Genomic DNA, 14,699 nt, shown 5'->3' on the forward strand with positions numbered 1-14,699 from the left:
TCGCCTGCGAGCGCGTTTCGCAATTCAGCATCCTTCGATAAGGATTGAAAGTGTCGATGGAGTTCGTGGTTGGCTCCATGAAAATTTGTGCCGTTGTCGCTATACATGTGACGCGGCAGACCTCTTCGGCTAGCGAACCTCTGATAGGCTGCAAGAAAGCCGGGCGTGGAGTAATCTTCCACTAATTCGAGGTGAATCGCCCTTGTAGCAAGACAAACAAACAGAGCGATATATACCTTTCTGGCCTTTTGCCCTTTGCCGACGAATGAAATTACGTGGAGTGGGCCGGCGTAATCAACCCCACAATGAGTAAAAGGCGCCGAAGGGGTGACACGAGCGGCTGGAAGGTCGCCCATGAACTGAGAAGACAATTTAGCCGCTTGACGAGTGCAGACTACACATTTTCGAATGTGCGCCTTTACTGAGCTGCGGCCTCCAATGATCCAGTATCGCTGACGCAGCACACGGAGTACTAGCTGTGTCCCCCCGTGGAGCGTGGATTTATGAGCGCGATCAATTAAGAGATCGGATAAGTGATGTTTCGGAATTATTATAGGATGTTGCTCGTCATAGCTGAGCGCGGAATTCGTCAACCGCCCGCCAAGACGGAGTAAAGAGTCCTCTCCTAGAAAAGGACTCAATCTGCTCAACGAGCTCGAATGCGGTATGGTGCCGTTATTCTTTAGTGAGCGCGTTTCCCGTTCGAAGAATCTCTGTTGCAGATAGCGCAACCAGAAGAGTTCCGCCCTCCTAAACTCATCGGCGTTTAGAAGGGGGGATTGTTGGGAGCGAGACGCGCTCTTTTCTTTTACACGATGAATAAAGCGATTCATATAGGCAGTCACGCGGACAAGTTTGGTCCAAGTGGAGAACCTATATGGGAGTTCCCAATCCTCGGCCTCTTGAACATGGAGCGTCACAGGCCGTCTTCTTTCCACCGACACCTGCTGATCGGTGACAGAGTCGAGCGGAGCTGAGACATTCAGAATCGGCCACGCAGTTGATGGTTTCTAAAGCCATCGTGGACCGTTCCACCATAGCGGGTGAGTCACGAGCTCGGAGGCGGTCAAGCCGCGCGAGGCACAGTCCGCCGGATTATCGCGAGACGGAACGTGATTCCAACAAACGGAATCCAGACCGGTATGCACCTCGGATACGCGGTTAGCCACGTAGGTGCTCCATTTTGATGGATGTTGACGGAGCCACGCGAGAGCGATGGTCGAATCCGTCCATCCGTATATTGGAATCGGAGGTAATTTCAACGATGTCAAGGTCCACTTGATTAGCCGGCTGAGGAGGACGATAGCGTTCAGTTCCAAGCGCGGGATGCTTACGGTTTTGATCGGCGCGACCTTTGTTTTAGCAGCGAGCAGAGTGATTTGAAACTTCGTTGGCGAAGGAAGCACTCGAATATAAACGACCGCCGCGTAAGCGCGGTTTGAAGCGTCGGCAAACCCGTGGATTTCGAACGCGAGGTTATTGGAATGTCGACCGGTCCAACGCGGTATTCGGACGCGGTTCAATGATTCTAAATCGTTGGTGTAGCTCTCCCAACGATCGCGCAACTTCTCTGGAAGAGGGGAGTCCCAATCACATTTGAGAAGCCATAATTCTTGTAGCAAGATTTTCGCGGTTACAACAACCGGAGCAGCCCATCCTAGTGGGTCGTATAATTTTGCCGTGAACGAGAGAACGGAACGTTTCGTGTGCGTAACCGATCTCAACGGAGTTATCACGAATTTGAACGCGTCCTCTTTAGCAAGCCATGAAAGCCCGAGAACCTTGAGATTATCTTCTTTTACGAGTAAATGATCGGTGACTTCCGGCTGATGAGCCGAAAGTCCTTGAAGAAGAGAGGAGGCATTAGAAGCCCACTTTCGTAGTTGAAAACCTCCCTTTCGCAGGATCTCAACTAGTTGGACACGAGCTTCTATCAATGAAGTCGTATCGTCCGCTCCAAAGAGTGCATCGTCCACGTAGAGGGACTCGCTGAGAATTGGAACAGCCGCGGGATAGTTGTCGCCTTCATCTAGAGAAAGCTGTTTCAGTACCCTCATTGCGAGGTATGGAGCGGGGGCGAGCCCGTACGTTACAGTGAGAAGGCGATAGTGTTCAATCGGCCCATCGGCCGACGATCGCCATAAGTTTCTTTGAAAATCCGCGTCAGACGGATGCACGAGAATTTGGCGGAACATTTAAGCAATGTCCGCCGTGTAAACAAATTGCCATTGACGCCAGCGCAATAATATAGCGTAGAGGTCTTGCTGCAGTCTCTGACCGATCAGTAAGTGATCGTTAAGCGAAGTCTTATTGCTCGTTTTGCACGAAGCGTTGAAGACAACGCGCAATTTCGTAGTGCAACTCGAGTCGCGCAAAACGGGATGATGAGGAATATATACCGGCTCGAACTCGGAGCGGTCAGACAATTCCACCTTCCTCATATGACCGAGCGAATTATACTCTCGTAAGAACTCGTTGTACTGCGCGTAAAGTTCAGGACGAAGCCGTAGCTTGTCTTCCATTTTATTATAAAGCGAGGTTGCAATGTGCAAAGAATCACCGATTTTTATCGGGAAATCATGCCTGAAGGGCAATCGAACCGCATAGCGTCCCTGAGGGGTACGATAGTGGTTGGCGATGAAATGAGCCTCGCACCTCTCCTCCTCCTCCGTGAGGGGGCAGGCCGCGAGATCTCCTCATCTTTCCAGAACTTCTGGAGAAGAGAGTGCGTGCTTTGTTCCAACACGCAGTTTAATACAGATGCTTGAGCAGTTGTAGTCGGCCTATTATTTGTGGGGCCGGAAAGGATCCAACCGAGAGCGGTCAATTGCGCTGTCGGAGTTCCAAGAGGACCCTGACGGACATCGCTCTTCAGAAGCGAGCCGTAAAGGTCAGCACCGATCAACAAATGAATTTGATGTTGACTTGAAGAATCAGGATCAGCAAAAGATAGACCCTGTAAATGAGGCCACGCATCGAAGGGCTGAATCCGCGAGGCAGCGTATGAAGTAATGCGTTGAAAAATGTAAGCCGTCAGAGGAAAGCTCGGATCGGCTTGAGCACACGGGGTTAACTGTAGTTTTACGCGCGATTTCGCAGTACCCGTGTATTTTTCGCCGAAGCATTTAATTTGTAAATCGGCTCGTTGCCGTTTAATGCGCAACGCCTGTGAGAGCGATTCTGATATAAAGCTAAAGGTGGATCCTTGATCTAACAACGCACGAACCTTTAAGCAGCGACCCTCCCCCGTGTGGAGGTCGACCCATGCTGTCGCCAAAAGGACATTTGGATGTTCCTGAAGCGAGGGGGGGTACTATCTGGACGGCCGCAATCGTATTGACCGTTTGATTAGGAGTCGCATTAGATGCGGCTTGTGACGCAGATTCGGAGGTAGTAGCCTCGGAACTGGCCAAGTTATCAGAGGCATTTTGAATTGCCGCTGAATGCAGCAATGTGTGATGCGAGCGACATTGTCTGCACCGATATTTGCTCGGGCATTTCGACGGGAAATGTCCGGACTTTAAGCAGTTAAAGCAAAGTTTATGCTGGCGCGCGAGAGCAAAGCGCTGTGAAGCTGATTTCTTCGCGTAGTCTTCGCATTTCGAAACGTGATGCTCACCGGAGCAACAAATACATTTAAAGGCAGTCACGTTGTTTACTGTTAAACGCGGTTTATCATTTTGCGAAAAACCGGAGTCCTTGCTTGAATCGGCAAAGTCCGACAATCCGCGTATACGGAGAGTTAAAAACTCATTAAGCTCCTGATAAGAAGAAGGCTCATTTCGTTTGATTCGCCTTAAATTCCATTCGGTACGTGTTCTCGCGCTAAACTTTTGCGTTATTGTATAAACAAGAATGTCGTCCTATTGTTCTACGGGACGATCGAGATTTTTTTATGCGGCTAACGATGCAGACACTGTGTCGCGCAATTTTCGCAAATCGCTTACAATCTCGCTTTTCATTACCGGAAGGCTAATAAACGCGTGTAAATGAGCATAGATTAACGCTTGCTTATCGTCATATTCATTGGTTAACAATTGCCAGGCAGATTCGTAATTCGCATCGGAAGATGTAGTTCTTGACACTAATCTAGGATGATATTTTACCACACGCCCATTTGTTTGAAAGAACAAGTATCCATCAATTCATACACAAGTATAACATGTACTTGTAAGTATAATGAAATATAATGAAATATTTTATACACTAATTGTTTGTTGTTTGGCACTTGAGACAAATCAATATTGTGCGAGAACCTTCGGTACGTTTTCTCCACATACAAAGTTATTTATTTAATTTTGCGGATTCGTGGATACGGAACAGTTGGATAATGAGCGAGAGAAACGATTCTTTCTTTTCACAAGCTATTTATTAAATAGTTTATTAAACCCGATCGGAGTAATAAATTAACAAATCTACTCGCGATTTATATCACGCGCGACGCTCTCGTTCAATTAAAATAAAGAGTCCAACGCGGGATTCTTTTCGAAAGCGGATAAGGGAGCACCTTGCTCCGCTAATTCTCTGGACAGACTGACTCTCACCTTTTGAATTCGGTAACAAGGTTTTTGGATAGATCACAAACAAAGCGCGTGGCACGTACGTGCTCGACTCCGATTCGCTGGCGCTCGGGCCGAGTATCGAAAACATTGGAAGAAAACACGTGTTTTTCTTCCTCGAGCGCGTGATGTCGAAAATAATTTAAGAACTGTTAAGCAGAACGATATGTCTCGAAATGACCTTATTTTTCGCTTATATTTTTCTTAATATTTTGAACATACCGCCCGCCTCGCATGCGAACGGATGCGAAAGTAATTGTCAATTTTGACTTTGAGACGCGGATTACAAAGGTGATACAAAAGGTCTCGACAACCGAATAATAGAAATTAACGATGAGAGCGCGAAAAAACACTATTATAAATTGAAAACAGAAATCTGATGCTATTATTCTAAAGACTTTCTTAACAATAGACTAGAAAGTTCTTTTTGTGAGTAAATACTGTTTGACGATCTCGAGTCCTCGAGCGCAAACCAGTACAACGATATAATCCACGGAGGATTGAATAACAAGGTTACCATATCTTGTTTGATAATCTGAAGGATACAAATAATAATTCCTTAATATAATACATTTATTAGACTTAATATTAATTCTTAAATTTAAATTAAATTTACGACGCAAAGTTAGTTTGTTAACCAAAGTTCGATTATCTATCACTGTTAATCGGTAGTCTACACAGTAACGTGATAGGTCTCTTTAAAACGGAACGCGCGGTTCGCACAGTAACGACGCGCACGAGTCCGTCAGATCCAGGATGGATCTGAGTTACTCGTCCGAGTTCCCATTTACTCGGAGGGAGCAAAGGGTTCTTTAACAATACTAACTTGCCTACGCAAAAACATGAAGTTTTTTCCGTCCATTTTTGACGCTGTTGCAGAGAGTGCAAATAATCTTGCGACCATGTCCGCCAAAGTTGCTCGGTCATCGCTTGGATTAGTTGCCATCTCTGCAGTCGATTAGCGTTTATCGCGAGTACTGATTCCTCCGGTACCGCGATGATCGGCCGGCCGATCAAGAAGTGACCCGGTGTGAGCGCGGACAAATGGCTCGGGTCGTCGCTGAGCGCCGCGATAGGTCGTGAGTTTAAACACGCCTCTATTTGACAGAGGAGGGTCGCGAATTCAGCCTGTGACAGGGTACGCGACCCGGCTACTCTCTTGAGGCGCGATTTAAAACTTTTCACGCCCGCTTCCCACAATCCACCAAAATGCGGAGCAGCAGAAGGAATAAACTTCCACTCAATGCGATCATTTGCAAGACAGTCGTGTAATGCCGGGTCTTTCATCAGAGCTTCGAATGTGCTCTTCATTTCCTTGTCCGCTCCCTGAAAATTCGTACCGTTGTCGCTATAAAGGCTTTTCGGTAAACCTCGGCGACTAACAAACCTACGAAAGGCGGAAAGAAATCCAGCACTTGAACAATCTTCAACCAGCTCCAAATGAATAGCCTTGGTTACTAGACAGATGAACAAGGCTACCCAATTTTTTCTCGCCTTCTGTCCTCTTCCTACGAACGGTGTGATGAGGAAGGGACCGGCGTAATCAACTCCCGTGTAAGTGAACGGTGGAGACTGATTAACCCGAGGCGAAGGCAGATCACTCATGAGTTGATTTGATTGCTTAACGGAATAACGAGTGCAAACAATACACTGACGGATACGGCGTTTTACAGCGTTTCGACTTCCTAAAAGCCAATATCTTTGGCGAAGAGTGCGGAGCATTAATTGGACTCCTCCATGTAGAGTAATTTTATGTGTATGAGCTATAAGCAGAAATGCTATTCAACCCTGTGGAACAATGATGGGGTGTTGCTCATCATAGGCGAGAGCGGCATTCTTCAACCGCCCGCCGAGACGGAGCAATGCATCTTCCCCGAGGAAAGGACTAAAAGTTCTCAAGGAGCTCTTTTTTGAGATACTTTTATCTTTTCTTAAAGAATCAATTTCAGAGTCGAATGATCTCTTCTGAACATAATTCAACCAAAACGTCTCGGCATCATTAAGCTCGTCAGCATTAAGTGCCGGAGAGGCGCAAGAAAATTTTCTTGTTTTCTTGAGCAAATAAACAAATCGAAGAACGTAAGCTGTCACGCGGACGAGCTTCGTCCAGTTCGAGAATTTATAAACTAAATCCCATTCTTCTACACTTTCTACGTGAAGGACAGCAGATTGTCGAGTTTCAATTGCAATCTTGTGAATTGCATCGGAAGATAGCGGAACTGAGGCGTCATGAATCGGCCATGACGTAGAATGCTTCTGGAGCCAGGGTGGTCCAGTCCACCATAGTGGATGCAAAAGCAATTCGGACGCGGAAAGACCGCGTGACGTACAATCTGCAGGATTTTCTTGTGACGATACGTGATTCCATCGAGCCGACGGTAGATTATTTTGTACTTCAGATACACGGTTGGCTACATAAGTAATCCACTTAGATGGATGCTGGCGTATCCACGCCAACGCAATCGTGGAATCCGTCCAACAATGTATCTGAATTTGACGTAAATTAAGCAAATTTGTTGTCCATTTAACAAGTCGACTTAAAAGTACGACGGCATTTAATTCAAGTCTCGGAATACTAACAGTTTTTATCAGGGCGACCTTTGTCTTAGCCGCGATCAAACTGATCGTATAGTCGGAAAACGAATGAAAGACGCGCAAATAAACTACAGCGGCATAAGCCCGAGTTGACGCGTCTGCAAACCCGTGAATTTCGAGTGTTAAATTATCTGGAGTTTGACCGGTCCATCTCGGAATTTTGATTTTTGTCAATTCACTAAAATCCGATACGAAATTGCTCCACCGAAGTTTCAATTCGTCGGGTATGGGCGAGTCCCAATCGCAATGTAACATCCACAATTCTTGTAAAAATATTTTAGCTTTAATTACGACCGGGGCGGCCCAACCGAGCGGGTCGTACAGTTTCGCGACGAATGAAAGAATTGATCGTTTGGTGGGCTCAATCGGGTTTATTGAATTTACGACGAGACGAAATGAATCTTCGGAAGGAAGCCACGAGAGTCCAAGGACTTTTAAAGATTCGTCTTGTAATACGAGATGATCAGTGACTTTCGGCTGATGTCACGTCCGGCTTTATTACTATGTCCGGGTATGTAAATTTTTTCATTCTATAAGGAATAAATCCTAAAACTATCAAACATTATTTGAAAAGCGCGCCAAAGCCGGCCATGACGCTTAACTCCGCCTAGAAACTAAGCGTGGCGCTTCGTAGCGCCTAAGGATCTCCCACCACAGCAAGAGCCCCTACTCCGGAGAGTTCCTCCTCTCCAGGCCGCCGCAGGCCCGAGCCGCCGAAACGAAGGACCTCAGAGCAGTCCCGAATTTCGGCAGTTCTCTGCGCGACACCGAACAGTATAGTCGCACTTCTAAATTCTAAGTCCAAATTCTAAATCCTAACTCTAATTCTAAAATTCTAACTCTAAGTATAATATTCTAACTCTAAATTCTAAGTCTAAATCTAAATTCTAATTCTAAGTTTTAGTCTAGAATTTTGTACTACTATACGAATAAATCAGTGTATTCATGTGTGAAAACTAGTGTTCAGTATTCTTCAAAACTTCCACTCCCGTGATAAAATACGATAGCGTTTAAATTTGTCATACGGCGTTTGAATTCAGAATAATTCAAACTGTGTTTGGAGCGGACCACCGCTCATCACAGTTAGAATTAACATTCTCAGCATTTGTCAAAATAAGGAATTGATAGTGAGGTCCGCCGCATATCAACCCTCCTTATTTGAGTAATCATTCAGAGGATGCATCAAATTCCTTTAACATATTAATTATGACAATCTCTAACCTACATGAAAGACCGGTATAAACAATTTAATCTCACATATAATTACTTATAAGTTAAAACATGTCTTCTCACAAATGACAACGGGAGTAGCAACCCACTTTTAAATAACATTTCTGTCATAAAAAGCATAATTAACAAGGGTGCTTTGCTCCAGATCATTCGTTAGGAAACATAAAAGTTAGAGAATAAGCGCGCCTAAATCAGACAACGAATGTATGTTCTAACCCCTGAAACACCGTACGCATTGCATGCTACTAATGCCCCTGTATACGCTACACCATTTATACTTGCGAGCCCCTAGGCACCGTACACATTGTATGTCCATAACCCCTAATTATACTATACCCGTCGTATGCTCCAACCCCTGAGCGTCTTGCACACTTCATACAGCCACGAACATGCAGAACTATTCTTTAGGCGATGCTTTACTGACCAACATATAACACAAACAAATCCCTCAATACCGATCACCGAAGTTAAAGACAGAACTACTAACTTACCTACCCAAGATAAGATCAACCAATGGTAAAACAGAGACATGTTCTATCAACTACAGATAAAACTTGCCCACTAATGATAAGGTAGAAAACTACCTTACCGACCAACGACGTTATAAAAATTGACATTACCGACCAATGATAAAACAGGAACTTGACTTACCAACTACAGATGAATAAGTAAGAAACTACCTTACCGACTAACGACAAATATGAAGACTAACATTACCAGCCAATAAGCACACCTATGGCAAATATATTATTAACCTTAAAATTCTCATTTATAAATTAGGAGACAAAAATCATATGCAATATGCGTAATAACATTACATTTGTCACAATCGAAAGTATTATAGCTATGCAATGTAGATGTGCAAACTGAGTATTAAACTCAGTCAGGGACAGTTTAGAAATTCATTCCTGACATAAACTCTCTATCAATTTACATATAGCTATGCAATGTAAATGAAAATTGATAAGTTTTAACTGTCCAATGCATTTTATTTCAAATCGCAAATTCTAAGGGATAATACCTAAATATCGCTTATAAAGTAGTATACTATAATGATGAGATAATTAGGTATAAAACATTATTATGTGAACTCGGCTTTACTCTTAAGAAACATTTAAAAGATTCTAGAAGATTCTAGAAAGACGGTTGAGAACCGTTACATTCCAGAAGCATGATGCAATGCATGATGCAACGCTAAAACACGTTGCAACCTGCAAGGCCCGTTGCAAGCCGCATAGCGCTGAGTCACCAAAGAAGCACTGCTATCGCTACTAAGAATACGATAAGAAAAGTCGGAGCGCCCGGCGATGAGTCATCAAAGAAACGCCGCTATAGCTTCTAAGAAGCCATCTCTCCGGGACTTAACCGTCGCAATCTCTACCAGGAACAGATTGTCTCCGGTACTTCCCCGACATATCTCTCTTACCATTGGCTTAGCCTCATCACCCGATGGGAGAAGCGAACCACATTTTACGGTATATAAACCCTGCACCCGGCACGGAACGGCAGTGATTTCGTCGCAGTAATTCCAGTCAACAACAATCCAGCACTCAACCAGCAATTAATACGGGGTCCTGAAGACAACGAGACATAGCCGCCATTTTGGTGAGACATAGCCGCCATTTCGGACCGAGGTACCGAGGCTCCTCAGATCTTCAGACTCAGAGGGAAGAACACAGTAGCGAAGTGTACCATAACAAGGCACATTAGACATAGTCTAACCTTGTGAGTATTTAAGCCAGTTCACATATCCTTAAATAGTAAAGCGCGACGGACACTCATTATATTTAATCATTATATTTAATTATTCAATATTAACTCAATCTTACATTACATTCCGAACTCTAAATTTTGAATACAGACATAAGCCATATATTACTCTGCATTCCCGATATTATTTCGATCCACGTATTGCATCTGCACACGTCTGCGTTACAATCGTCGATTTATTCAATATTTTACTCAATACTATTTAATACTATTTAACCAATATCGCACACTTACTCAATTTATTATAATAAATATACTTATGTATTTTATTGTATTACTGCTTACTTATATATGTGTAACCCTGTATCCTACCACATATTAGCGAATTGAATGCCGCTAATTCCTCTGTACACATTAGAAACTATATCCTGTCAGAAGGTACATTTGCAAGTCATCTCTGAGGTGCACGTTTAGTAAAATAAACGTCACTAGTCTATTAAGACAAGGACCAGAGAATCCGGCCTAGCCGGATGAACACCTATCTCTCTATTTTTTTACGCTTTTATTACCTTGCATTTTCCAATAGTTGCGAATACTTTACCACACCAACTGACAGTAATTTTGCATATTGATATTCGATTCATTTGACAAGTGTACACCACCTAACCCTATTTACTACCTATAGAACGATACTCTGTCATAAGGTAAATTTGTTGCTACGATTCTGAGATGCACGTTTAGTAAAGTGAACGTATGCATTAGCCTTTAAGGACCAGAATTCACACGGGTCACAGTGTATTTCTTTAACCTTCTCTGCTTACTCTCTCTCTCTCTGCTCTATAATCCAAACAAATTACTTTACCAAATCGAATGACAGAGGTCTTGATAATTACTAAGAATTATTACTTCGATGTTTAAGACATTAATCTTTGATGCCTGAAAGTACAAGTATTAATATTCTTGATATACATATTAATACACGTACCCAGAATCCTTGCATATTGAAATTAAACTCATTTTGACCAGTGTACTCCACCTCACCCTGTTTAATACACATTAGAATAATATCCTGTCAGAAGGTATATTCGTAAGCCATCCCAGAGGTGCACGTTTAGTAAAGTGAACGTTGCATTAGCCTAATAAGACAAGGACCTGAGAACCCGGCCTAGCCGGATGAACACCTATTTCTCTATCCCTTTCACGCTTTTGATACCTCATGCATTTTCAAATAGTTGCGAATACTTTACCCCACCGACTGACAGTGATCTTGACAAATCATTGAGAATTTATTTATTTCAAAGCCTAAAGTATAATTATCGACATATCGAGTATTAATATTCAGAATATCGATATTAATACTCATATTCAAATCCTTACCCTCTCCCTGCATCACTATCTCTCTCTTCTTTTAATGCAAACTATTATAATCATTATTTCAATGTTTAAAACGTTAACCCTCGATGTTTGAAGGTACAAATATTAATATTCTTTACGTTACCAACTAATGATAAAATAGAAATTTACTTTACCACTTAGAGATACTTTACTTATAGCCGATAACATACAAAACTTTATTCCCAGCCTCGATAGATATCAATACTTCTTTTCAAACCCTTTTCTTTCTTCACCCACATTATTACCAATCCTTTTTCTTTTTTATACAGGTTTATTATAACAATCACTGACATAAAGTTAATTCATTAACAGGTGAAGGGCAGTTTCACATAGATTAACCTTTCATCTCCGTTCGCTTTCATTAACAAGTAAATCACGCTGCAAACGTGAGTCATACTTAATTATTTTAAGTAATAAAGCAATCTCTCTTCAACGAAACATATTATTCATATAAATTTATCTAACCGTTAGATGGTCTCTCCTTTCCGACGGAGGAATCAGATCGACCGTAGCGAGCGACGTCTCCATAGGCTGCGCGAACGTAGGACACGCAGACCCTTAAATCTTAATGTCCAAATTTATCCAACACGAATAATCGTACGATCCCCTTCTCCAGACGTTTACTCGCCAATTAATAATATCCCCCCTCACATTGATTATTCTCACCCGTTATTTCCGGACCCGTCACATATAGAATCACATATACTTATAACCAATCCGAACCATTGATTTTTTTCCGATCCTGAATATTACGTCACGAATTAAGCCCAACAGTTGGCATCAACATCATACGACCCTTTACTTCAATCAAGTTTTAACGTATTCGACGAGGACACCGTGGACCTCACTTCCAATGACGCTAATAATTTAGTCCCAAAAGAAGCACAGAATAATTTTAGTTCTTTCCTAAACTATCTTAATCAACCTAATAGCTCTGAACAAGAATTTAACAACTTTGTCACTCAATTTCAAGGTCCCCACAAATCACGTCAGGAACCATAAACTTTATATCAACGTAAAGGTTTTACAAATTAATAAATGACATTATACTTGTAAAATATCTTTATTTATCAACCCGACCGTCAGTTTCCTTCTCTGTCCGATACTCTCAATCGAATCTCAAGCTCCGGCGTCCCTGGGTATAGCCGGCCTAGCAGGTTGCCCATAAAAAATAGAGAGCAGCTTCTTAAACGTCCACCGAGGTAGACGCGAGAGAAGACCGACTTGTGCAGAAGGTAATTTGCCGCCAGGTGAATTATTGGACGTAACAAGAAGGCAAATAAATTTTCGTGGCAGCGGTGGGATTGGCCAAAAGAGATCGTTGAGAGGTCGCGGAGATTGATCTGTGCGATCGGTGTTTTTCATAAGTAAAATTAACGTAAAATCAGTTATAAATTATAAATCTTCAAGCAAAATGTCCCTACCAGAACTCCTGTACACTCAGACAATTCAGAAAACAGAGTACTCACCCGCAGTCAACTTAACTTTTATACACAGAATTTAAACGATAAAGAAGCCCAATTAACAGCGCAAGCTGAAACATTGAGAAATAAAAAGGAAAATTTACTTACATTTCAACGAACATTAGAACAAGATAGAAACATGAAGGATGGTTCGGTAACCGGAATTTCGGAACAATTAGCTGCAGAATTAACCCTTATGGAAAAATTATCAGAACAAGTAACTTGCTTATTACGACGTATAGATGTAGTCGAACATTCTAACAATATGCAGGAACATTATGATAAAATAAAAACAGAAAGACCATCCACTCCTTTACAACTAAATTTTCCTATCCGTTTGAAAGACGCTATAGACACAATCCCCAAATTTGATGGACATAAAATGTCTGTCCTCTATTTCACAAAAATTTGCGAAAGGGCACTTCATTTAATTCCCGAATATCAAGAATATCATTTAGTTCAACTAATCATTAACAAATTGCAAGGACATGCTTATGCCGCAATCGAGGGAGTTGAATTTAATAGCCTACGAGATCTAACGCGACGTTTAAAACTTATTTTTGGACCGAACAAATCCATCGATTAATATCGAAAAGAATTAGCAAATATATTTATGAAACATAACGAAAATATTTTTGACTACATCGCGCGCGTTCAAGAATTAAGAACAGTAATCATAGACGGAGAAGCTGACATCTGTGGAAATCTCGACGACGAAGTTAGAGATAACATTGAAAAAAGCGTTACTAACAGTTTTATTAACGAATTACCGTCCGATTTATTAATCCGCGTGAAATTAGAACGTCACTTCACTTTTGAACAAAATATCGTTGCAGCTATTCAATTATCCAAGATTCTAGAAGCTGAAAATCTTCGAAAGAAAACTACCGTTTTTAATCGCGCTTATACTTCACCTCGCGCCAACATAAATTATCCGACGGCAAGGCAAATCGCAAACTATATCGATAATAACCCCCCAATAACTAATAATTCGCGCAATAATAATATTTCTCCTACTGCTCCTTTCATTAAGCCTTTGATACCTGGTCGACCCGGACCAAATTTTCCAGCCACTAAAATCTGTCGTTACTGTAAAAGTTCCGGTCACTTCATGAGCAAATGCCGGAAACTCGCTTACAAAAGATCACTCGAGAAAAATCAAGCTCAACCCAGCACTTCCTTTACTAATTCGGGAAACCCCCAAAGCGTTCCGGAAAAATTCAACGTCCGCCGGAACGAAGCCCCGACAGGACGCACCCAACCAACAAACATGATCCTTACACAACAACTTATTCCAACAACATCACTCGAATCTGCAGTATAGATAGAGAATTTAAATACAATGATTTACCTTCTATCGAACTTATATCCCCACATTTATCCCATGAATGTAACTTCATGATTGATTCAGGCTCTGGCATAAATCTTATCAAACAACAATTTGTACTACCTCACATCAATCTAGATAAAGAAAACATTATATCCATTCGAAGCATTTCCTCTGAAACAATAGTAACTCTAGGTTCTATAACTATCCATTTGTTAGACAAACCTACTTTATTCCATGTAATATCAGACTCTATTTGCATCCCTCAAGACGGGATCTTAGGAAACGCTTTCTTAGAAGAAAGAAGCATTATCATAAATTATAAAGATAGATGCCTTCATCACGGCACTATTATCATTCCTTTCATCACCTATGAAGTTGAAAAATTACATCTCAAAGCAAGGACTGTTACTCCTTGTT

The 14,699-nt window shown here is 42.1% G+C and overlaps 4 protein-coding genes across 4 annotated transcripts; all 4 read right to left on the minus strand.

The window, feature by feature from the left end:
- Positions 1–1,010: 1,010 nt before the first annotated feature.
- Positions 1,011–2,057, minus strand: LOC146722346 (uncharacterized). The gene has a single exon (XM_085484918.1). The coding sequence runs from the start codon at positions 2,055–2,057 to the stop codon at positions 1,011–1,013; it is 1,047 nt and encodes a 348-aa protein (XP_085341044.1).
- Positions 2,058–2,195: 138 nt separating this feature from the next.
- Positions 2,196–2,522, minus strand: LOC146722347 (uncharacterized). The gene has a single exon (XM_085484919.1). The coding sequence runs from the start codon at positions 2,520–2,522 to the stop codon at positions 2,196–2,198; it is 327 nt and encodes a 108-aa protein (XP_085341045.1).
- A 2,685-nt stretch (positions 2,523–5,207) lies between these two features.
- On the minus strand, positions 5,208–6,164 carry LOC114933640 (uncharacterized). The gene has a single exon (XM_029306246.2). It carries the CDS (start codon positions 6,162–6,164, stop codon positions 5,208–5,210), a length of 957 nt encoding a protein of 318 aa, XP_029162079.2.
- Positions 6,165–6,341: 177 nt separating this feature from the next.
- On the minus strand, positions 6,342–7,409 carry LOC114946720 (uncharacterized). Its single transcript, XM_029323367.2, has one exon. It carries the CDS (start codon positions 7,407–7,409, stop codon positions 6,342–6,344), a length of 1,068 nt encoding a protein of 355 aa, XP_029179200.2.
- Positions 7,410–14,699: the final 7,290 nt, after the last annotated feature.

This window comes from Nylanderia fulva, unplaced genomic scaffold (assembly GCF_048542155.1).
Source record: "Nylanderia fulva isolate GAGA-0341 unplaced genomic scaffold, ASM4854215v1 Scaffold328, whole genome shotgun sequence".
Taxonomy (NCBI): domain Eukaryota; kingdom Metazoa; phylum Arthropoda; class Insecta; order Hymenoptera; family Formicidae; genus Nylanderia; species Nylanderia fulva.